Raw genomic sequence first — 25,203 nt, 5'->3', positions numbered from 1 at the left:
AGTTTGAATACATTTGTGAATTCCTCCTTTGAGTGGGAGTTTATATACAATACACTGAACCCAATAGGACCTGTCTCTCTAAGAACAGTTAGCACCTGAAGTTAGAAACTGTATTCTGGGAAAAGATTCTGGCTGGAAACTTTAAGGCAAGTTAAGCAGAAGGTGTTTTCATTCATTCATATTTCAGATTAGACATCCAGGTAGTTCTCTGGCCACTAACTCATTTAGTGTGGACACTTTTGACTCATAATTTGTGCTGGGTCCTTTGGATTTTTTTTTCCTATTCTATTAACAGAATCTTGCTGTATATTTGGTTTCTGTAATTCTTCAGAGTACAAGTTCCATAGAACTGCATGCATGAATATAATCCTTTAATTTTAAAGAGACCTTTGTCCTTAGAACAGCTGTCTCTATGAATATTTCAGTAGTGAATGTTTACTAGCAATACTTTTCAAATTCCCCTTTTATTTTCAACAACTTTGTTGGCTCTCCTTTGTAACTAGATTTATGTATCTTTTTCCTGAAAACTCTTGCCAGAGACCGTCTTTCAGACCTTCTAGGAATTTATGGGTACGGAACCCATAAATTTTCTCTAAGTAAAGATGTCAATGGCCTTCTATGTATTATTCACTTAAAATAACTACAAAAATAATAATGATTCCTTGGGTAATAAAACAGTGAAGTATTTAAACTGAAGAAAGATAGTTTGGGGTGCCTGGGTGGCTCAGTTGGTTAAGCATCTGGTTTCGTCTCAGATCATAATCTCATTGTTTGTAGGTTTGAACCCCTTGTCAGGCTCTGTGCTGACAGGGCAGAACCTGCTTGGGATTCTCACTCTTCCTCTCTCTCTTTGCCCCTCCCCTGCTTGCTCTCTTTGTCTCTCTCTCTCAAAATAAAAAAATGAACATTAAAAATAAAATGAAAAAAGAGAATTCAAGAATACATATTCCAAATAGACAAAAATTAGGGTGCTCAAAATGTCCTTATATATAAGCATATTGGGGCACCTGGGTGGCTCAGTTAGTTAGGTGTCTGACTCTTGATCTCGGCTCAGGTCATGATTTCATGGTTCATGGGTTTGAGACCCACGTCGGGCTCTGTGCTGACAGTGTAGAGTCTGCTTGGGATTCTCTCTCTCTCTCTCTCTCTCTTTCTCTCTCTCTCCCCCCTTCTTCTTCTTCTCTCTCTCAAAAATAAACAAACAGTTCAATATACTCTCCCCAAAATATCAAGCTAAAGTTCATTTTGGCACTAACCCTGTTATCTGGTGACAAACCCTGTTATCTAGTGTTCATCTCTTCAAACACTAGAGAGCCCTCTGAATACTTATGTATCTCTGTCAGGCAGGGTTTTCAATAGAGCTATCCAAATCATTGATCCAAACACTCATGTAGTCTTAGACATGCAACTACAAATTTCTCTCCAGGTTGATGTCAATTGATCAGTACACTTTAGTTTTGCTTTTTTTTTTTCTCATTTAAGCAGTGTCATTCTGACATTACAAATATCTATTTTTTTGTTCATCAGGATTTCCTGAGATCCACAGCAGAATCTCAGGTTGCAGAGACAGGAAGCACAAATTCTAGAAGTACATCACTAAGAGAAATGGTTGAGAGGACACAGCACAACATGTAAATTATTGGTTTAATACATATGTTGTATCCTGGAAGGAAGCACCCAACTTGGCAAAATGGCCTTGAAATTGGTGCCTTATCTGAGCCTTTGACAGGCTATTCCATCATTCCATAAACTGAATAGTTCTGGATATGGGTATGTGGGAAGCCATCCTGCATTTTCTTTGAGTTAACATGGATATCTTAGTTCCAGGAAATATTATGTGGGATACAATATCAATAGACCCAGCAGTCTATATTTTATATATTATATATATATAAATATATATATAATTATAATATATATAATATATATAAAGATTTATTTATTTTTGAGAGAGAGCACAAGTGGAGGAGGTGTGGGGGCTGGGGGGACAGAGGATTTGAAGTGGGCTCCATGCTGACAGCAGAGAGGCTGACGTGGGGCTTAAGCTCAAGAACTTGAGATCATGGCCTGAGCCCAAGTCAGATATTCATCCAACTGAGCCACCCAGGCTCCCCAGATCTAGCATTCTTATGTCCGTGAGAAGTGGTGCTCAGTGGAGAAGGCAGACTCCTATCCATTGTAGGTCTCAATCGCTGTAAGGACAGATAGCTACCTCCTCGAGAGTATATGGAGTATTCTCCAGACCCTAAAACAAATTAACCCCACGATATTATACCAGTCAAGTGAAACAGCCACTTGATAATCTCAATACCAGATTTTCTGCTGTTCTGTTTCTATTTAACCACAGGCAGAAAAAAGTGTCGGTACTTGTGATTGCCTAAATGTCAGGGGTCACTACCACACTGCTTACTGCCTCCCTGGACTCCCTGTTGCTCTCAGATCAGTGAATAATCCAACTTCAAATCCTGTTGTGAGGTTGTTTTCCCAGGGGACTCTCTTAGCATGGGTTTCTTTGAAAACAGGCTCCGAGGCAAAATTTCCATCCTAACATTTTAGAGAAGAGTTTAATCCCAGGAAGGTAAAAGTGAGGGGAAAAGAAATGTGAGGCAGGGGAGGGAGGGAGGGCAAACCCAGGGATATGTTACTGAGCTGGCCACCACCTCGTGGATAACAAACTTAGTTAATTGCGCAGCCTCATAGGATGTCTTCAGAGAAGCCAAAGAAGCTTGTGCTGAACTTTTGAAACAGTCCATGGTGTGGGCATTGTACAGGGGAAGGGGAGGAAAGGGAATGCAGGGTAAATTTATTTGCTCTCTCCCATCTTGCCTTCTAGTGCCTTCCAGGAGGCATCACTTCCTCTACATTTCTGGGTTGTGTTGTCTTCCCTCTCCTGGTGCCTGTTGAGGATGTAGAGCTTTTGCTGGTCCCTCGCTCCCAATCAGTCCCATGTCTGTGCGTGTGTGGTGGGGCGGGGGGTAGGGGAAGCTTCAGGACATGTTTTGTGAGCCTGGGAACTGTGTTAAGCATGCTTGGTTGGGGTGGAGGTGGACACACACAGTGCAAAGTAGGTGTGGCCTTAACAATCTGGGGTGAGGCATAAACTGGGTCTAGTGTAAGCGCCTTCAGAAAACAGTAATCTGCCCCAGACCTACACCCTGCTAGACTGCTATCTGCCTGGAAAATTCCACAGGAATAATTAAGGATACATTTCCAGCCTGAATTCTTGTAAAACATTTATACTCCTTGCTTTCACTAGGGCTCCTAGCAAAGTGCCTGCCACATAAAAGGCTCGGGGCAATTTGGCTTTAGAAGCCTTATTGTTCTTTTGAAGCCATCTCCAGTGTCTGATGGACTCAGTGGACAAATTACCTCACTGGTCTATGGAATTGGCTTCTCACAAAGTGCACATATCAGGCAAGAAAATGAAAGAAAAAAAACCCCACCATTTCAGACATTTAATTACCTGGTTCATTTCTATAACTTAAATCTCAACCTACTGACTGATTTTTATATCCTTTCTTGAACAACTTTACTGGATTTTTTTTTAATTTTTTTTAAAATGTTTTATTTATTTCTAGGAGAGAGAGAGAGAGAGACAGCGCGAGCAGGGGAGGGTCAGAGAGAGAGGGAGTCACAGACTGAAACAGGCTCCAGGCTCTGAGCCGGCAGTCAGCACAGAGCCCGACGCGGGGCTCGAACCCACGAACCGCGAGATCATGACCTAAGCGAAAGTGGGACGCTTAACCGACTAAGCCACCCAGGCGCCCCTGTTTTTTTTTTTTTTTTCTTTTAACATACAGGAATTTAAGCCATGTTTCCTAGTTAAGGTGTTTAAATTCTTATGCCCTTTTATAATGTAGAGCTGTTATCTTTGTATTTAAAAGAAGCAGGAAAACCCACTGACTCAGATATGTTTAGTAGGTACAATTAGTGTTTAGTTTGTAGGGAAGAATGGGGAATGGGGCATGGTAGAAGAGGGAATCCAAGGAGCATTAGAAATATACTGATTGGAATTTGGAAACAGGGGAAGCTTTTTTGTTCTTTCTTTTTGTTCTTTTTTTTTTTTAACTAGGGAATCCTATATTACAACCAATTAAGATATTAACATTTCTTGCCAGCATTGATAAATCAGTTTTCTCAGTCAATATTTCAAGTGCTTGAACTATCATCTTGTGAAATTCAGCCCACACCAGTAAGTTATAACCTTTGAGAATTAATATATCAATATAACAAATAAAAATAATCAGTCATTGGGATTGTTCTAATAGTGCTAATCATCTGCAATAACTCATATTAAATAAAGATCTTCACTGTTCTCTCAGAGGTGAGGGTATGTACGGACATGGAAGGGGCTGCCTGCCTAGTTTACTCAATTAGACAGTAAGTTCTACCTCATTCAGGTATTACTCATTAACACCAATTTCAAAGGTCTTTAAAATTTTTTTCTTAATAAAGACAACGAATTTTTATTTGGCAAGGGTGGACTATATGAAAATGGGAGATTTTGAGAATTTACTTACATGTTTATTACACATATAAGCTTTATGATATATACTATATGTAGTTTATATTATAAACAACATATATAAGGTATATTTTAAATATTGGCTTGTGTTACAAATACTACTTAGGCACCCCTACAGTGTGTTTTGGGGCCAACTCCCAATACTTTCTCAATAGGGCATAAGTGAAGCCCTTAACCAGAATTGTGAGAATTGCAGGTTGTTTCTAGTCCTTTCTTGTTTCACTAACCAAGTTAGAGATTTCTAGTCCATGTTCTACGACTCACACCAATCCTCCCAAACTGCATACTTCTTGGTATTGTTGATAACCCACTTCTCACTGAGAACTCTCACCTTATCTGTCTGCAGTTACCCCAAGTTCCATCCTTGATGCAAGGAGTTTATCAGCAACAGATGTACGCAATACAGGATGTGGTGATTCAGATGTCCTCCCCTTCAATGCCTGACAAAGCCCTTAGCTATGTGCCACTGGGTGGGAGTTGTTTCCACAATTAATTTATTCAATATCTATCTAGCTAGCTAGCTATCATCTATCTATCTATCTATCATCTATCTATCTATCATCTATCTATCTATCTTTTTCAACTTGAGGTATAATTGACAAATACAGTTGTTAGAGTTTCACGTGTACAACATGGTGATTTGATATACATACACATCGTGAAGGGATTCCACATCTAGTTAATTAACACACCCACCACCTCTCATATTGATATATTTATTTATTTTTCTGTGGCAGGTGGGTGTTGAGAACTCACCTGCCACAATATTTATTGACTGCCCACTCTATGCCGGGCATTGTGATAAGTGTTGGAAATACAGAGGGGAGTAAGATATGTCTGGGCCCTGCCCTCGCAGACCTTACAGTTTAGTAATGAAATGAGCAGGTCCAATAGGTAAATGCTGGAGTAGGGAAACCATAGGGTGCCTTAGGTTAAAATAACAGGAGTGGGGGCATCGTGAAGGCTTCCTGGTAGAGGGACTTCTGACATGTGAAGGAAGAACATGTGTGGTCAGCTGGATGTGGAACATTGTATAGTTCCCAGAAACTTAAGTGATTAGAGAAAGTCGAGTTAAATATTGCTTGATAGAATCCCCTATTGTAAGACTGTCTTTGTCTCTCAGGTTAAGTGTTGGGGCTCTAAGTCAGATGAGCCTGGGTTTGAATCCTAGCTCTCATGGTGATTATTCAGCGTTTTGAGATGTAGATGAGAAAACTCACTCTTTCCTATTTAAGTACAAAGCGTTAGTGGAGATCATATAGGTTAAAGGAACTTTGGAGAGCCCAAGGAACCAAGCCTGATTCCTACATAGTCAAGAACACAACAGCTTGGAGAAACACTCAAGCACATCACACAACGTGCTGTTTTAGGGGAATTGCATTGCTTCAGCTGGTGCAGTAGTTACGACATTGGGGACCAGAACTTAGTCCCACACAGCTGCTCTGGAAGAAACACATGAGGAAACCACATGCAATCTCCCACACCTGGAGGCTCCTCCTAATCGCTTCTGCCTCCAGGTGTTACTTGTGAGAACCTAGTCTGCACATGGAGCCCAGTTTCAAGGGGATCTTGGTAATGTAGTTTCTAGTTTTCCAGCCTCTATAATACTGGGTGTTATACCAGAAATAAGTTGGAGTATTGAATGAGCCAGTTTTCTTTATATGTCACATGCAGCTACTGGCCATGTGACTTTGGGAAAGTTGCATAATTTTTCTGAGCCTCTGTTTTTTCTCATCTGTAAAATGGGACCAGTAATGGGACATATCTCATTGGGTTGTCATAAAGATTTACAGGGGCACCTGGGTGGCTCTGTCGGTTAAATGCCTGACTTCACTTGGTTATGATCTCACAGTTCGTGAGTTTGAGCCCCATGTCAGGCTCTGAGCTTTCAGTACGGAATTTGGAGCCTGCTTCAGATTGACTTAAGTTTCTGTGAACTGTAAAATGTTTCACATCCCTCTCTCTCTGCCCCTTACCTGCTCATGCTCTGTTTCTGTCTCTCTCTCTCTCTCAAAAATAAATAAATATTTTTTAAAAAAGATTTACATAATAGGTAACAAATACTAGCCCTTAGCTTAGTTGTAGGAAGTTATGAAGTAAATATTGTCTTCCATTGCTGTTATTATTGCTTTTATAAGTGGCCCTACTTTAAAGGAACTATGTGCCCTGGGAAATAATGAAGTCAGTTTGTTTTTGAGCTTTGCTGCTGAACCACTTTTGTACTGAACATACACATTACTTTGCTGAGCCTGGGGACTCAGGTACCTAATTGGTAGACAGAATAGTAGAGATTGGGGGTGGAACAGGGAAGGGTAGGCAAGACTTATAAAATGCATAGGAACTCCCTACTGCTTGTTTAGTGCTCTAGAACTCAACCAGGAGATTTTGGGTCTTTGGAGGTTTGTTCTTGAGTTCTTTAAGAATTACAACAAAACCATTGTCAGCCTCTGTCTTATATTTCCTGTTTGCCCAATTTAAAACTTTTTATCATTTTTATTATTGAGAGACAGAGAGAGACAGAGCATGAGCATGGGAGGGACAGAGAGAGGGAGACACAGAATCCAAAGGAGGCTCCAGACTCTGAGCTGTCAGCACAGAGCCTGACGTGGGGCTCGAACTCACAAGCCACGAGATCATGACCTGAGCCAAAGTTGGACGCTTAACTGACTGAGCCACCCAGGTGCCCCCCTGTTTGCCTATTTTAATTATGAACCCTCTCCGGTAGAATAGTCTCACTGTGGCAGAATAGATCCTAATAGTGTCTGTCCTACCACCTTAGAGGGCCTGAAGTTGTCATGATCCTCAGACTACTTGTCAGCTGCTCACCTCCTATTTGAATCCTTGTAGATCCTCTCCCTCAGACCACCTTTATTTTCTATTTTTATTTAAAAAAATTTTTTTTAACATTTATTTAAAATGTCTCTTTGAGAGACAGAGAGAGACAGAGCATGAGCAAGGGAGGGGCAGAGAGAGAGACACACACACAGAATCTGAAGCAGGCTCCAGGCTCTGAGCTATCAGCACAGAGCCTGATGCAGGGCTTGAACCCATGAACTGTGAGATCATGACCTGTGCTGAAGTTGGATGCTTAACTGACTGTGCAGACCAGGTGCTTCCAGACCACCTTTATGTATTTGGTCGTTTGTTTATTAAATATTTTTGTTTAATTTTGAGAGCGAGAGAGACAAAGTGTGAGCGGGGCTCACTTGACCAACTGAGCCACCCAAGTGCCTTATTTATTTATTTATTTATTTATTTAATTTTATTTACTGTTATATCTAGGAGCCAGTGTTTCAGGATCCTCTAGCAGCCAATTAGTACTCTCCTTACTTCTCTTATGACCCTACACAGTACTGAACTTCTTTGTTGATCCTCACTGATTAGCTGGCTAGCTGGCTACTCCATCATGAAGATACAACTCTGATACTCTAATTTTCAGCTTCACTTTCACAGGGTGGCGATGGGGGAGGTTGGCTCCAGTTTCACCCATTTTCTGGTTTGGTGTTGAGGTGTGATCCATATTCTGTGACTTGAAAAACTTCAGACTCTTGAGTGGTCCCTCCTACCCTTGTAGATTCCTTATCACTTGTTTCACCAATGAGATCTGATAGTGCTGATTACTTCTGGAAATAAGAATCTGGCACGGCGTTCTCTCCGAGTAGGCGAGACGACCTACCTCTCCACTGCCAGTCTCTGTATTTAGGTTGTATTTCCCCAGTCTCTCTATAGAAGTCCCTACCCCAAAGTTCCCAATCTGTATCCACTGAGATTATGACCAAAGTGAAATCTTTAAGAGCACTGTATTGCAAGTCCTAGGAGAATGAGATGGAAACAGGATACATACCTTTGGAGGAAAGGTCTAGCAACCATATCTGAGAAGATCTTTATTTGCGTCATTGCTCTGCATGGCCAGCCATGGCGATGTTGTTCAGAATTTGATGTTCAGGGTAATTTGTATATACAGCATCCTTCCGTCTTTCATTTTCAAAAAGGATTTATTTTTATCCCCCAAATATCCTTCAATTTACTTATCCTAAGGAGCCCTGCTTCTTTGGCAGTTTTCCTCTGGCCGCATTAGTTGGAAATCTCTCTGAGCACCTCTCTTTGCTGCTGATCTCTGTCTGACTGACAGCATCTAAGAGATGACCTCTCTCCGGGAATAAGCAGAGGGATTTCTTAGGAATAACTAAAAGTCTTTTAGAAAACAAAGCCTTCTTCCAACCACTTATAATTTTCCTCTGAGTGCTCAGCAAAGAGATAGCTCATAGAAATCTCCCTCCTTGCATTTGCCCTTTGAGGGCCCCAAAGCATTTTCTGTCCATTATTTAGGACTGTTCAGGCAGAATAGTAACTTAGCAATGTCACCTTTTCATGGAAGGGTCCTATCTTTAATATGCAGAGTAGATGGAAGCCTATAGAAATCTGAGCACGGCGCAAAAGGATTTTACATTGCAGCGTGAATGATGACAACATTTTTAATCGTGAAGAGCATTGCTGTGCATGAGCCAAGAGTCTCTCTGGCTGTTGGGAACTATTTCCTCCAGGACTCATCCTACTAGTTCGTCATCAGGTGAGAGTGTTTCTTGGGCTGCATGCCAGTTCTTGGACGGCTGAAACACTTGCCTGGAGGACTCTGTCTACTCTCCCCACAGTGCTCTTTGAACACAGTGTCACCCAGAGTGACTCACATAGAAAGCTGTTACCTCACTTTGTTGACTTCCATTGTGTGGGCTGAAGGTTGAGGTGAGCTGAAAGAGAGGAGGAAAATGAGGACCAGAAAAGAGGCAACTAATTGACAATCTCAATTACCAAATGACACATGAGAACATTGAAGCTCTTTTTTTTTTTTAATTTTTTAATGTGTTTTATTTATTTCCAGGAGAGAGAGAGAGAGAGAGACAGCGTGAGCAGGGGAGGGTCAGAGAGAGAGGGAGACACAGACTCTGAAACAGGCTCCAGGCTCTGAGCTGGCTGTCAGCACAGAGCCCGACGCGGGGCTCGAACCCACGAACTGCGAGATCATGACCTAAGCGAAAGTCGGACGCTTAACCGACTAAGCCACCCAGGCGCCCCAAGAACATTGAAGCTCTTAGTAGGGAAGGGAAGGCGAGAGCTTTGCCTTCTACTGGATTTCTTTTGCAATAAGATACTTGTAAGTCACTGCCGTGCTCAGATTTCTATATGTCATCCCACGGCATGGTGAGTCCAAGGGGGTTGATACAATGTCATGAAGATTTTCCAGTGAACAACTCCCAGTGGGATCTCACAGGAGAGAAGGATGGGGGATGACTCCTGTTCCTACCGAATGGAAGGCAATAACCTTGAGAAATCTCTTCATTGAAGGCTTCCCTGATGCTGGTGTAGCCCCAGATGTGAGGTGAGCTCTACCAACCTATTCCAGCTGCTTTATAAGATAGAGTCAGCTCAAACCCTGATTTCATGCCTCATCATCTCTAGGTTTAAGTTTTTGTGTGTGCTCTCTTTGATTCTTCCTCATGTGGAGTCTGGGATAAAGCTCACACTCTTCCTGGATTTTCTCAAAAATATCCAGTTCAACCAAGCAGAAAAAAATTATAATCAATTGTACTAAAGATATAGGGGTAAAGGGAGAAGTCACATCATAGCTTGCCAAATAAGCAAAGTAAATTTTCATATGAGGGATTTTTGTTCTTTTCCCTTTTTTTGGTCCCCTGTTTTGTCCTTCATTTCATCCCCTAACTATCAAGAAATCTTTCTCACTAGCTCTTGACCCCTGTGAGTACTGAGGCTTGAGTTGTTTCTTACTTTCACATATTCCTTCCAGGCTGCCCGAAGGGAACGTCAACTTTTTTTTTTTTTATCCCTCTATTGTACAAAACAATGCAGTTTTTCCTAAGTTCAGATCACAAACACATCAATGATCCAACAAGGCACTGGTGATCATGAATAAACAAAACAAATTGACAAACAATAAAAAAAATTGTTACATCACTATTTTTCATTTTAACAAATATATAGTTACTGACTACTGTGTGCCAGGCACTGTTCTAAACAGTGTCCATCTCTGAACAGAAATTTGCATAGCATTTTTACTTTCTCAGGATTAGAACCTAGTTTCAATTGGAATATCACATTTGTTGTCCTTGGGTCAAGATTTTTGGTAAATTCTGACTCCTGTACCTGACAGCTCATTTATTGATTCCATTCTGGAAAATGAACATCATCTCTGACCCACACAATCCATTCACAGCGGAGAGGTAGTCAACTAAGGAGATCAGAGTCTCTGGTCTTGGGACTAGAGGCTCTCTCTCTGAAAAGTTCAAAGGTGCTGCCATGGTATTCAGATATACTGACAAGATAAAAAGAGATGCCCAAAGGAATATGGTGGTCTATAATAGAGTGAATGTGATCCCCTAAGAGCCTTCTATAATAATTATGTCTGGGTACTTGGGGAGATAGGTGGGTCTGCCTAGAGTTTGCTCTACTTTCCATCCCTATTTGAATTGGTTGAGCTCAGGAAACTATTTATCTGGAGCATTCTGCTTCTCCATAAATATCTACAATTGCTATGAAAGAGGGAAATAAACATAAATATTTAAAGTGTGGGCTCTGGAGTCAGGCTGTCTATGCTTAAATCCTGCTCTTAAGCTTATTAGATGTGAGTGACATTGGGCTACCCTTGGTTTTCGCAAATGGAAAGCAAGGATAACAGTATCTACTTCATAGAGTTGTTGTGAGGTGTGATTGCTGATTTTATATGTCTAATTTTGACTGGGCCACAGGCTTCCCAGATGTTTGTCATACATTATTCCTGGTGTGTATATGGGGGTGTTCCTGGATGAGGTTAACGTTTGAATTGGTTGACTGAGTAAAGCAGATTGCCCTCCCCAGTGTGGGTGGGCTTCATCTAATCCATTGAAACCTGAATATAATAAAGGCTGAATAAGAAAGAATTCTTTCAGGGTGACTGGGTGGCTCAGTTGGTTAAGCGTTTGACTTTGGCTCAGGTCATGATCTCACAGTTTGTGAGTTTGAGCCCCACATCAGGCTCTGTGCTGACAGCTCAGAGCCTAGAGCCCACTTCAGATTCTGTGTCTTCCTCTCTTCTCTGCTACTCCCCTGCTCACACTGTCTCTCTGTCACTCTCAAAAATAAATATTAAAATTTTTTAAAAAACAAAGAAAGAATTCTTTCTCTCTGCTTGGGTGGTTTTGATCCAAGTATTTTCTTGCCTTCAAGCTTGGATTTAGACTGCAACTATACTATCTACTCTCCTGGGTGTCCAGCTTGCTGACTACAGATCTTGGACTTCTCAGATTCCATAATCATGCGAGCCAATTCCTTATAGTAATTGGCTATAATATTTACTATTGGTTCTGTTTCTCTGGAAAACACAGACTAATACATACACATTATGTAAAATGACCTAAGTAGAGCCCTTAGCACACTGCTAAGTTTTGCAGAATCAGCATTCAGGTGCTTCCATGATTCTTCAGATGTTTATCAGGCCAGAATTTGTGCTGAGCACTTTCAGGTACCAGAGATACTGGTAAACAAGATATGCAAGAAGGCTGCTCTCAAGGAGCTAACATTCTAGTGAAAGAAGACAAGTTAATATACAAATAAGTAGATTTCAGGGATAATTTCAAAGAAGGGTAAGTTCTGAAAGGAGGTAAAACAGATTAATATCACAGAGAGACTGAAGGGATTTCTTTAGATGGGGGATTAGGGGAGGTCTTTTAATTGGATGACATTTGATTTTTTTTTTAACATTTATTTTTGGGAGAGAAACAGCATGGTGGGGACGGGCAGAGAGAGAGGGAGACACAGAATCAGAAGGAGGCTCCAGGCTCTGAGCTGACAGCACAGAGCCTGACGCGGGGCTTGAACTGTGAGATCATGACCTGAGCTGAAGTCAGATGTTTAACCAACTGAGCCTCTCATGCACCCCAAATTTTTAAGTTGAAAACCAAGGAATGATAAGAAGCTGCACATCAAAAGAGTGGTGTGTGTGTGTGTGTGTGTGTGTGTGTGTGTGTGTATTAGGTGGAGGTGTTGTCATAGAAGGGTAAGATTGACAGATAAGAAAGAGTTTTCTAGGCACAGGAACCAGCAAATGCAAAGGCTCTGGGGTGAGAAAGGTCTTGGTTTGTCAGCTTAGGACTTTTCAGGAAGCCAGTGTGGGTATGTGGGTGAGGGGAGACTGCCATCAGAGGATATTGAGAGACAGATAGAAGGTAGATCACATCGCTTTTAAAAGCTATATAAAAGTATTTACATTTTATCCTAATTATATTGGGGAGTTGTAAGGAGAGAAATGACTCAGTACAATCTATGCTTTTAAAAGATCACTGTGAGAGTTGTGTGGAGAAGGGGTTACAGAGGCAACAGTCAAATCCAGGAGACTAGTTCAGAGATTCCTCGGATTGTACAGGCAAGAGATGATGGTGTCTTGGACAAGGGTTCCTAGTAGCTATGGTCTGAATTGTTGCGTCCTACCAGAGTTCAAATGTTGAAATCCCAACACTCAGTGTGCTGGTATTAGAAGACGGGGCCTTTGGGAGGTGGTTAAGTCATGAGCCCTCATGAATAAGATTAATACCCATGGAAAAGAGACCTCAGAGAGCTCCTTTGTCCCCTTCTGCCATGTGAGGATACAATGAGAAGTCTGCAACCCAGAAAAGGGCTCCCTCTGGTCATGTTAGTACCTTTATCTTGGATTTACAGCTTTCAAAACTGAAAATAAATTTCTGTGTTTTATAAACTACCTAGTCTGTGTTATACTGTCATAGTAACTCAAATGGACTAAGACTCTAGTGGAGATGGAGGGAAATGGGTGGATTTGGGATGTGTTTGGGGTGGGGAGGATTGACTTAATAGGACTTGCTGATGGACTGGATATAGATGAAGGGAAAGGAGGAATTAAGGATTATACCTAGATTGTGAGCTGAATACACTAAGCTATTGGTGCTGCCATTTACTATTCTGGGTAAAGGTAGGGGACAAATAGGTTTCGATAGGAAAAATAAACCCTAAAATTTCTTTTTGGAGTTGGAGTTAGAGGGGATTATTAAACACCCAAGTGAAGCTGAATGTGGCTTACTCAATATCTACCCAACCCCCTTCTTGCAAGGCTTCTTTTAGAGATTAGAAAATTAAAAACATTTCCTCTCAAGTCTTCTTGCAGCTAGAGTCTCACACAAAATGTAGGTTCTGGCAGTCATTCATGAACAAGTGGACATTCTTGAACACTGAGAAGGCAAGCATGAGCATTTTAAGATGATTGCTGTGTAAGAGGGACAGGATATTGTGGGGGCAGTCACAGAGTAGTCACCTAGAGTCAAAACTGCTATAGGTGAACAGCAATGGACTTCCTACTGGAACATTTCCATGGTGTGGTTGGTTTCTCCTGGCTGTGTATTCCTGGCTGTGTGGCATCCAGACCTGATTTCCTGGCCATTTAAAAAATTCTGTAAGCTACTCACTACCCTGTAACAAATGCCAACCTGTTTAAATTAGCCTAGAGGACTCTATCATATGACACAATGCACTCTGACAAATACAGTATCAAATGTTAACAATTAACATTTTTGCTAAGAGTCATTCTACCATCTCCCATAGCCCTCCATCCTTTCAGGAATGAGTATGAAAATTTAATTTTAACCCACCAAGGTTGAGAGATGAAAACACTTATTTACAAAAAAAAAAATTTTTAAAAAAAAAAAAAAAAAAAAAAAAAAAAAAAGCCTGATATCATTATCTTTAATAATAAGCAGAAGAAATTCTCCAGTAATTTCCTGGCCAAGGAAATTTTTAAGATGTGAGGTTTGAGAAAATACAGTCTATTCAACAAGAAATAACCAATTGATCCGTGAAAACTAATAAATCATGACTGAGAGTCCCCCCAACCTCCACTCCCCCCACTGCCACTGCTGGCCTTTACCCAGAACTAATAAGTCTCTAACAGCATGTCCTTTATATTTTCCTTTGAATGGCAGGCTTCTGTATGGGTTTGATCTATTGCTGCAAGAGAAGAGAGAGCACTGATCTTTTTTCTGTGTGTTTGTCTACTGATGAAAGGGGCACTGAAGTTAACTGGTCCTAGGACTCAGGGGCTACCGAAGGGCTTTCTAGATACTCGGAGAAAAGACCTTAAAAATCAGACGGGTGGAGGTGACATCAGCATATAACAACCTGTTTTGCTAATCTTTCACAACATATTATGGATGAGAAACTTATTCCTGCCTGTTTCTAGGGAGGGTCATTAAGGAGTGCAGACTCTTTATACTATTATTATGATTATAGCAGACTGTCTTTGTGCCCTGCCACTGTTTACCTGTTCCATTTACACCTGTAGGTTTCCACTGCAAGCCCCTGTGACACTCTGCCTGGGAATTTTCCCTGGCTGTGAAAGCCTGGCCATGCAGCACTGGCTAGATGTGCTGCGGAGTTTGCACTCTGGGAAGCACCCTTCAACTGATGATGGACTGGCGTTGGTGGATAGATAACTTACCATTTGTTGGGTGGGACAATTCCGAGGCATTCTTTCTACAGAGTTCTGGCAGCCCTATGAAATAGGCAATATTACTATCCCCGTTTCACAAAGGAGGACCACAGAAGATTCAAGAGGCTTCTTTGTGGTCAAACAGCTGGGAAGTGTGAGCACCAGAATTCGAACAACAGGCAGTCTGGCTGTAGAATCTGTGCATTTAACCCCTACTCGATCCTGTAGACTGTGATGTCCAGTACTAGCTAAATATGGCTATTTACATTTAAATTAATTGAAGCTAAGTTAAATTAAAAATTCAGCTCTTTGTTTATACTAGCTACATTTCATGTGCTCAAGAGCCACATGTGGCTAGTGGCTATTGCATTGGACAGCACAGATATGGAACATTTCCATTACTTTGGAAAGTTCTGTTGGACAGCACTGTTACGCAAGACCCTCTTTTTGGACCTATGGCCTATCTTATATTTCTTTAACACCATAGAAACACTTACCCGGAAACATTCTCTGTATAGGACATAACTGAAGGCCAGAAAAGTTAGGGAAATGCATTAGAGCTCTCTAGCATTACTCCTACGAGAGATACTCAGATCTTTCCCTTAATCCTCCTTTTGATTTGCTCCAGCCAGTTCTACTGAGTATGTCCCTTTTGTTTTCTTGATGGTGTTGAATTTGGGTAAAAATTCAGGTGGTGAAAATTTGGGTAGACGGGGCCTGGGTCATGGGGCAGATATATTAATAGTGACTAGAAGAAACTATCAAAAATCAAAAACATGATCCTGAGATGGTGACTAAGAAGATCTCATAGGCAGCTATGAATAACTAACATGCTAAGATGAATATAGAATAACTAAAAATGATGGACCAAGAGTTAAAATCCACAGCATTTGGGGTCAGCAGGTATGGAGGTAAATGGCCTCCCTAACTCAGGCCCTTCCTCAGGATGCAGCACTGTGACCGAGGTTCTTTTGACGATGGCTGTGAGTCATCCAGAGAAGGTTAAGAGGAGAATGTACGCATTAAAAAGGGTTTCCATCCAAAATGACTTTTAAATAGGTGCATTTTTCATTTAAAGTATGTTTCATTTACCTGAGAATTTACCAAAATTCTCATTTTTCTGAAAGTGTTGAATGCAGGAGATTTTACTCTAATTAGCTTTACGAGAAAGTTTTAAGGACCTGTATTTCTACTTCCTTTGTAGTGTGGAACAATGCTCTCAGACAGGAAGGAGAGAGTCAATTTTGGTCCTGCAAGTCTGAGCCAAGAGAGAATTTTAATCATCAGAGGAACCCAACCTGAGTAATTCCTTGACGTCATTCACTGAGTCTGTCCATCTCTCAGAGTGACCAGCTTGGGTCCGGGCCACCATGCTTTGCTCATTCTCTGGCAGGGACAGGCAACTCTAAAAATATTCTCTAGAAGGGACTTCTGTGAGTTAAATGTTGGCATCTCTATTTCTCTGGGGTTTTTGGGGGGGAAAAAAAAAGCCTCTAGGCAGGTGGCCTGTGATGGGGAGTGGGACTTAGCTGAGGTCAAGTACCCAATGAATTGAGTCTAATTTGAAGGCTCTGCAAAGATGTCTGGATTTCCCATTCTTCAACCAGGCTTCTTAACTGCCTTAGTAGAAGAGAAAGCATTGTAAAGGCATATATTTCTAGTATAAACTCTAGTAGGGTAGAGAAATCCATCAAGAAGAAAGGACCCAGGACAAACTTAGGATTATAATCAGTTGGTTGCCTCTGTTGTTGGAGATACAAGATGGGCTGAAGACTGGAGTGCTTGGAAGCCTTTAGAAGGAGTACTTAGACCCAGGACTTCTTTCTATATCCTATGCAATGAGATGACTATCCCTTCCGGGTCCCAGAGAAGAATGATTACCATAATGAATGGTAAAACTCAGCCTCCTTTCCTACTCATTGGCTTATACTCTACCTCAACCTCCATCCCACTGACCCATGCAGGAGATTGGAAGACTCTTAGGGTATACCAAAAGCCAAGAGAAAAGTCTTATACTTACTCATAGTTTAGCCCCTCCTCCAATAAAATGGGGAGCTTGTTTCCATCTAATCACTCTATATTCAGGCCCACTGATAGCCAACTCCACCATCTCCATATTCTGATTAACAGTTTAGAACTTTCCTCATAAATAGAAATCAGCAGTCAAGGAGAACTAAAAATGTAAGGCTACCCTCTAATGTGAGAAGTACCAAACAGGTTTGAACTTTCTCTCTGTTTTCTTTACAAATTTCCTAAGGGAAATATTCCTTAGGGCATATTTCCCCTAGGGAAAAACAAAACCTATGTTCAGCAGCTTCAGACACCTAGGAGAAGATGTTGTATCCATTAAATAAAAGCAGAAGGGTGTAAAAAGTAACTGTCCCAAAATAAAAATGAAAAACCTCTTGGAAATTAAAAATATTATCAAGAGAATTTAAAAAACAATGAAAATTTGAAAAAAATACTTGCAGAATGTTGAACAACCACAACAAAAAAGAAACAAACAAACAAAATGAAAGGAAATTATCAAAGAAATAAAGCAAGAAACTTTTCTTGACGTGAAGGACATGAATTTTCGTATTATGAATGTTCTGTTAGTACTACTAACAAATAAAAATGATCTACACCAAGGCACATCATCATGATATTTTAAAACATTGATGAGAAGGGGCGCCTGGGTGGCTTAGTCGGTTAAGCGTCCGACTTTCGCTTGGGTCATGATCTCGCAGTTCGTGGGTTCGAGCCCCGCGTCGGGCTCTGTGCTGGCTGCCAGCTCGGAGCCTGGAGCCTGTTTCAGTCTGTGACTCCCTCTCTCTCTGACCCTCCCCTGCTCGTGCTGTCTCTCTCTCTCTCTCCTAGAAATAAATAAAACATTAAAAAAAAAATTAAAATAAATAAATAAATAAAACATTGATGAGAAGTTTCTGGGGGGGGAGGGGAGAGAGAACTCGAATGCCTATGTCAAAAAGAATAAAAGAAAGAAAGAAATGAATTTCCACACTGGAAATACAAACCAATGGAGAATATTTTCAAAATCTGAACGAAAATGATTTCCAACCTCCTATTCCATCTCCAGAAAATCTATCTGTCATATAATGGTGAATGTGCTCCACCAAAGTGAGAGAATGAGGAACAAATGGGATCATGGAAAAAAGAATAAACTGGGATGAACATAAAGAAAATTAAACAAATGGAAAGTGATGAAATTACTGATTAAAAGTGAAAGAAATGTAGAAGGAAATATAATCAAAGTACACTATGTGCCTTAGCTGGGAATAATAATATTACATTGTTTAATAATGTAAACCCTGAATATCCTTCTGACAAACACATATCTGATATTATCACATTGGGAGAATGTGATATACAAGATGATATACAAGGATTTCTATTAAATACATCATTTTAATACAAGCATCAGGAGGGCATGAGTTTTTGTTTTGTCCACCATGAATTGCTAGTACCTAGAACAATGTCTGGCACATAGTAGGCCCTCAATAAATATTTGCAGTATGAATGAAACTTTTTTCTAAGGAATATTTCTCCTGGGAAATTGTAAAGAAAACAGAGGGTAGGTTAAAATAAATGAAAATAAACTTCAAAAAGTTTAGTACATGGAACCTGTTTCTTTCTAAAACTGTAAGACTAGCAGTTTCAAAATTTAAAAGAAATTACATAAGATAGTTAAAGTGAACATCAAAATACTTGAGAAAATTTAAAAGCACAAGATATTCCCAAGAAACTATTCTTTATAAATCTTTATGCTAGCTGGTTTGATTGGAGATGCCTTGGAGCTCAGAACAGTTCCAGGGAAATCAAAATGTAATTTTCTCAATTTAGAAAGCAAGTTATTGTATTGACTTTTTCTTCCATTCACGCACTGATATAAGACAAGGATGGGGTGAGGAAAACTGCTTTGTATGCTTTTTGAGTTGATGAGCATCTGAAGAGAATCCCTCAGTACTTTGTCTCCTAACAGATTCCAGGACACTGATTCCTTCCATTCAATAAAGAGGTGCGTCTTTGGATCAACGATCTGTTTTGCTATCTAATGGATCTAAATTGGGTCTATTTAGTTCAACCTGGCTGCTGACTTTTACTGCTGACTCTTGCTGACTCTTACTGAAATGAATTCATGGAACTCTTCATTCATTCATCCTCTCGCTCACTCCCCCCTTCACTGAGCATTTGCTGTACACCTACTAAGCGCCAGATACTGTGCAGAGACAGGAGGAAGAAGATTATGTCAAATAATTCTGGGTGCTTGGAGCTAAAATAGCCGGCCCTGTTGGAGCTGGCAAGAAGACATTCAAAGTGCGGATCCAGGTATATTGATGTTAAGATCTGCCTCTGGGTCGGGTGCACACTCTTGTTAAAGTGCAGGCAGCGGAATCCCACAGTCTTTTAAAGATACTCCAGCCTATGGTTCCCAGCATAGCAGCTCTTTGCAGGATGGTGGGGAATCCACCGCCCCTTTGCAGCAGAGGACACAGCTGGGGACCCGTCTCGGTGGCAGCGCAGCGGATCCCAATTCAGCCCTCAAACCCTAGGATTCAGTTTCCCCCAAGTTCATATTTGTGCTCCTCGGGGGATGCCCCGCCCCGCCTGCTTCCCAGGCTCAGCGTGCCACTAACTTCGTCCAGGCTTGGCAGCTTGGGGCTCTAGGGTCTGGGGCTTTACGGATATTCTCTCCGACCCTTCCCCCTTCATCTTCGTCCCCAACGCAGGCCTAGCTATGTCTCTGTCGCCAGAGCTCAGGCTTGGGGGTGGGGGTATGATAAACCCCGAACTGCTAGAGCGGACCACAGGCTCTACCAGATCTCAGAGACTGCCACAGTGGTCCAAGAGGCGGTGTAGAGGGCAGAGGCGTTTGTCAGGTAGTGCCTCCCAGCCGTGCCTTTCCACTCCTGCCAAAATCCGCAAGAGGACGCAGAAGTCTGTCGTAATTGCAGGGCTTTGGAAAGAGTCCCGCTTCGCCTCCGCTAAGGCCCTGAGCCACTGTATAGGTGCCACGCTGCGTTCGGGGCCTAGGGGCGACTCTGGGTCATGAAGCCACTGTGAACCCTGCCTGCTGGGGTAGCAAGGAGGTCCGGCGAGTGTCGCTGGCTTTGATGGGCACGATTCTTTGGGATGTTATCTGGAGTTTCTGTTGCCCAGGTGCTAGAGGGCAACCCGTCGTCGCTCCGAAGGCAGGGTCCTGCAACAGCAAACGACAGACCCACAGGGCAGCCTCTGAGCGCCTTTCTTATCTGCAGAAGCGGGAAGCACCGGCGGGTGGGATGCCGCGAGCCTCCGGTTCCGCCCTCTGCCCTGCACCCCCGGGCTAGGCTTCTCTAAAGGCTACCCGAAGTTAGGAGGGGCCAGAGGGCGCTTCGGGGGGCACAGTCCCCATCCCAAGAAAGGGCTAGCCTAAGGTCCCGAGGGTGGGTGATACTTCACTTCTTCCCCACTGCGTCTACCCGCCTGCCCATTCTGCGCCCCTTCCTGTAAGAGCCTGGGATCTCCCCCGCCCAGGTGCTGTGAGCGCCTGCAGCGCCGACCCCCAGAAACTGCCTTTCCTCAGGAAAGAAGGTAGAGGCTGAGTCCATGCGCCCGGATGTGCGTGCTCGAGCAACAATGTGCACCCCTGTGTAGGTAAAACATGTCTGTTTCCTAAAGCAGAAAGTCGCGGGGTTGCTTTCAGGTCTGCAAGAAGTTGGTTTGGGTTGTTGCGCGCGCGCTCGATTGCAAACAACTCGAGAAGGCGCGTCTGTTGCAGCAAGTGCCGGCTATTGACAGGAGTGTCCGTGTGTGGATGCGAAAGGCAGGGTTGGTGGCTGGGGACCAAGTGTGTGAGCCCGGGACGTGCAACCCGAGAGCAGCGTGAGTGCGCTCACAAGCCGGCCTGTAGCTGAGAGGGGCGCGAGTATGAAAGTCTGATGTGTCCCCTTATGGCTTGCAGCCTAGGCTCTCCTTTGCGGGAACCGCTCAGGACCCCCGCCTGCTCGGCAATGACGCGCTTCAGAGAAGTGGGGCAAGGGGTATGGAGTGAGACAGGTAGAAACCCGGGCACAGGCTGTGCCAGCCCAGCAGCTTAGCAAACAGAAGCCAGAAGCACAGGACAGCTGTGTAAACCAACTCCCGCGGTGGAGGGTCCTGGGTTAGAGGAGAGGATGCTGAACCCACAGTCGAGGTTTCTGGAGTTGGAGGGAAATGCCTAGCACTGTGTAGCCAGTGCCAGCTTAGCCCCTTCCCCAGTCCTTCCCATCACTCCTACTGGTCTCAGAAGAGTGAGGCGAAGGAGGCTTGGCTCCCAGACTAGAAGCAAAACAACTTTGCGTGGCACAGGGTGCCAAGGCTCAGGTGGCCTGGGGGGTCGGGGGGAGTGCAGAGGATACCTCAGGAGCACCCGAGATGGTCCAGAGATCAATCTTTCAGGGCCCCTCTTCCCTCCCTCCTCCCACCTCTGCCCCATCCAACTCCTTCACAATGGACTATTTTAGCTGAGATCCCGTTTAGAACCCAGGACTCCTGGGGGTCCAGGTGGCCAGATGGGGTCCGTGCTGGAGTGGCAGGGGGTGCTTCAAGACCGGAGTTCAGGCACCAAGAAAGTGAGTGAGAAGCTCCAGCCCCTCACTGTGGCTGACTTCAAACCCCTCCATCGGCTCTCACTTTCTGGAAGTCGTGGAAAGCTCTCCACCCCTCCCTGCCCTCCCGCTCTCCAAGCAATGACCTCATTGCAAAAGACAGCCGGAGCGGATGGCTCCCCTCCCTAGAGAACCAGAGCAGGGAGCGCGAGCAATGACGACACTGGAGCTGGGTCGGTCCTGGCCACTTTGGATTGGCCGCGCGGACTCGTGGGGACCCCCCTCCCACTGTCGCTGGAATAAGAGCCGAGAGCTCCGCGGGGAAGACGCCCGCAGCAGGCGTTGTGTCCAACGGGGTGGACCGGCCACTCTCGCTCTCCAGAAACTCCAGTCTCCAGGTGAGGAACTTCCCCCTCCGCTCACTCTAATAACTTGCCTCTGGATTAGTTCATCTAGTTTGCTCCGTCTACCTGCCTTTCTTTTGCCTCTCAGGGGCACTGCGGCCCACCTATGGCAGGAGCTCCCAACTCAGTGTCCCTCTCGGGGGAAGGAGGGCGATGGGGACTTTCGGAGCATTTTCTTCTAATTAGCGCAGGTGGAACTGCAAGCATTCCCAGGGCTTCGCCTGGGCGCTGGCAGCTCCGGAGCCCAGGTAGGCGGGTCTGCGGCCCCTGCGTTAGATCCCCTGGGCGCGCTGGATCCTGCTGGAGTTTGGTCTGGGAGTGCCCTGCGCGGTCTGTGTCCTGAGGGATCATGTTGGATTCTCAGGACGGTGCAGCCTTGAGCTTTCCTGTGAGGCGCCGGCAGCACGGGCGGGGACCTGGGGCTGTGAAGTCATTAGCGCAGGACAGGGGGTTCACCTCTGGATGCTGGCGCCCACCATCCCCTGCTAAACTGCTCTCCAGCGTAGCCGGACTGGGCGGGCAGGGCCCAGAGGCACCAGTAACTGGCACTTAAAAATTTTCCCCAAATCCGAACCCAGTTACTGAGAGATCAGTGCTCCTTTCCAAGGTACCCTTCCTGCTTTCCTCTCCCATGCGTTAGAGCAAGTCCAGCCGCCAAAGGGGAAGGTGGTCCTGGATGTCTAAGTTCCTGAGAAGACAGGAGCAATGGGAGAACAAATCGACATTTGGGGGGTCCCCACTTGGTTTCTGTATAGGGAAGAAGGTGTGGGTTTGTGTGCATGCACGCAGTCATGTGTGGCTTCTCCCTGATTTCCACAGTACTCCACCACACCCTAAGACCCTTGTTTCTGCTCTACAAAGCCATTCATTACACTGTATCTTTTGCGATTCACAGCAGCCCATCTGGCAAATGAATGGAGGCATGGGGTACCCTGCCTGAGGCGGCAAAATAGGCGTGGCAGAGCAGTCGCTTAGGTCCGTAGGCTCCAGGCCTTGCTTGGTTTTGGTGCAGTGGTAATATCATTCTCTCTTTACAGAGAGGCATCATGGGCTTCGGGAAATCCTCCCCCTTTCTGGCTTTCAGCATCCTGGTCCTCTGCCAGGCAGGCAGCCTCCAGGCGGCACCATTCAGGTGAGACAGCCTGAAGCCACAGAGCACTCCCCTTCTACTGCCTCTGGGCTGAGGCAGTTCTGTGCCTCTGAAGGCCATGGTGGCAAGGCTACTGGTGAATTAAGACCCTCAGGTGGACACTGCGTTCAGTCTTGCGGGTTGGGAGTCGGGGGCAGGGGGTACATCCTCAGGGTAGATCACAGGGACCCGGAAGCCTTGCTACTTGTCATGGGGTGGAGGCAGTCAGGGGCTCAGAGCCTCTATTGGGTTTGCTTCCCTGCTCAAGGTCTGCTTTGGAGAGCCTCCCAGACCCCACGGAACTCAGTGAGAAGGAAGGGCGCCTCCTGCTGGCCGCCCTGGTCAAGGCCTATGTGCAGGGGAAGACAAATGAACTGGAGCAGGAGCAGGAGCAGGAGACAGAGGGCTCCAGGTAAGCCTGCCCACCCTGCCCTGGCATATCCAGAAGGACCTATCCCAGGAAGTACAACGTCTGGCCAGGGCACCAGGAGGCTGTGGTTGTTCATCAGGCCCTGCGGCCCAGTCACTCTCAAGCTCCGAGGAAGACAGAGGTCCAGGTGTAGCTGAAGAGACTGTGGTTAGACACTTTTAAAAAGATCCATTCCTGAAAGCTGTTAGGAAATGAAATGGGGAGGTACAGAAGCACTTACTCAGGGAATTGCTCTTGCCCTAAGGTGAACTCCCAGCATCAGCTGACGGGACTGGTAAGTGTGAAGCCAGGGGTTGGACTCAGCATATCTCAGGATGTTTTAGAAATTTAACCTGTGTGTGTTGTTCTTTCACACCCACAAGGAGCCTTCACTGCACATTTGCAAGGTGAAGCCAAAGGCCTTGCAGAGGGTGGGGTCAGGTAGCGCAGTATCTGAGGTAGGTCTGGGGTCTTGAGATGTGTAGGATCCGTGGAGGCATGCATGTTGTTGCAGGGCCAGACACCCTTCCCCAGCCCCATCTCCCTGTGTCCCCTGAGCTTGGAGCTCGCTCTAGCCCCTGGCCTGGCCCTGACACTGCCTGGCTTGTGCTGCACCTGCATCTACCCTAAGGACCTCTCTGCAGAGCATGAAGGACTGAGCAGCATGTGGAAGGCTAGAAAAGGGCACCCCTTCCCCGCCGCAGCCCTTCCCCACGCTGCCCTTCCCCACGCTGCCCTGGCTCAGCAAACTCCTGAGTTCTCCTAATGGAGGATGTGTGAGCTGCCCTCCTGCCTGCCCTCCCCCGCCCCCAGTCAGAGTGCCCCCTCCCTGGTCTAACCTTCTGCATGACTGCCCTCAGGGGCAGGCCTGGTGCATGGTGTTGTCCAGCATGTCTTTTCCCTGCAGCCTGGACAGCTTCCGAGCTAAGCGGTGCAGTAATCTGAGTACCTGTGTGCTGGGCGCATACTCGAAGGACCTGAACAACTTTCATACATTCTCTGGCATCGGCTTCGGGGCTGAAACACCTGGCAAGAAAAGGGACATAGCCAGCGGCTTGGAGAGGGGCCGGTAACCCCACTCTGGGGTGCCCCAGGATGCCAACCAAACTCCTTCCACCCCTTCCCGATTTCCCTTCTGCTCCCGCTGATCAACTAAATGCATGCAGATTCCACTTTGATTGCTCTTCAAGCTGGTATTGGTAGCTTTGCTTATGACAGAAAATATGGGGGACCTCAGGACGAAAGGGAAGAGAGCAGGACTCATAGGCCAGGTTAGAGGTAAGAGTGAGGGAAGCTTCTTGAGATCCCAGAGGATTTCATGGTAGAGTCCTCCAATTTCTGCTTCATCCTTCATGCTCCCTCATTGATGAATAAACCTATTTTCTAAAAGGATTTGCACAGTGGTGGTCATTACTCTGGTCCCTGTCAGAGGCTTGAGAGTACCCAGATGCTTAAAAGAAGCTTTAGCTTCAGGGTAGCTGGATACAGGGCTTGGGGAGGGGTCTCTGTGAACCAGTTCCGCCATCAAGAACAGGTGTGCTGAAGAGCAGGTAAACACCTCTGGGGAGGATGCTGCATGCCTCTTCTCTCAGCCTCTTTCAGGTAAGACATCAGGGAACTTTCGTGTCCCATGGAAAGCAGTTTTGATGGTGCCTGTGGCTTCTGTATGTTTTCAATATGCTCCTTG

General features: G+C 44.6%; 1 protein-coding gene across 1 annotated transcript in view; it reads left to right on the top strand.

Annotated features, from left to right (window-relative positions):
• The window catches only part of LOC144229101 (calcitonin), a 153,996-nt gene extending 129,129 nt beyond the window's left edge, over nucleotides 1-24,867 (top strand). Inside the window, exons 5-7 of the mRNA XM_077761057.1 lie at nucleotides 23,016-23,110; nucleotides 23,376-23,519; nucleotides 24,424-24,867. Coding sequence (XP_077617183.1) covers nucleotides 23,025-23,110; nucleotides 23,376-23,519; nucleotides 24,424-24,589 — 396 coding nt within the window. The 5' untranslated portion in view covers nucleotides 23,016-23,024 and the 3' untranslated portion in view covers nucleotides 24,590-24,867. The remainder of the gene's footprint in view (nucleotides 1-23,015; nucleotides 23,111-23,375; nucleotides 23,520-24,423) is intronic.
• The last annotated feature ends 336 nt before the right edge of the window (nucleotides 24,868-25,203 follow it).

Source organism: Crocuta crocuta, unplaced genomic scaffold (assembly GCF_008692635.1).
Source record: "Crocuta crocuta isolate KB4526 unplaced genomic scaffold, BGI_CrCroc_1.0 scaffold233, whole genome shotgun sequence".
NCBI classification, from domain to species: domain Eukaryota; kingdom Metazoa; phylum Chordata; class Mammalia; order Carnivora; family Hyaenidae; genus Crocuta; species Crocuta crocuta.
Note: the sequence above shows the minus strand (reverse complement) of the source record. Positions and strands in the feature narration are given on the sequence as shown.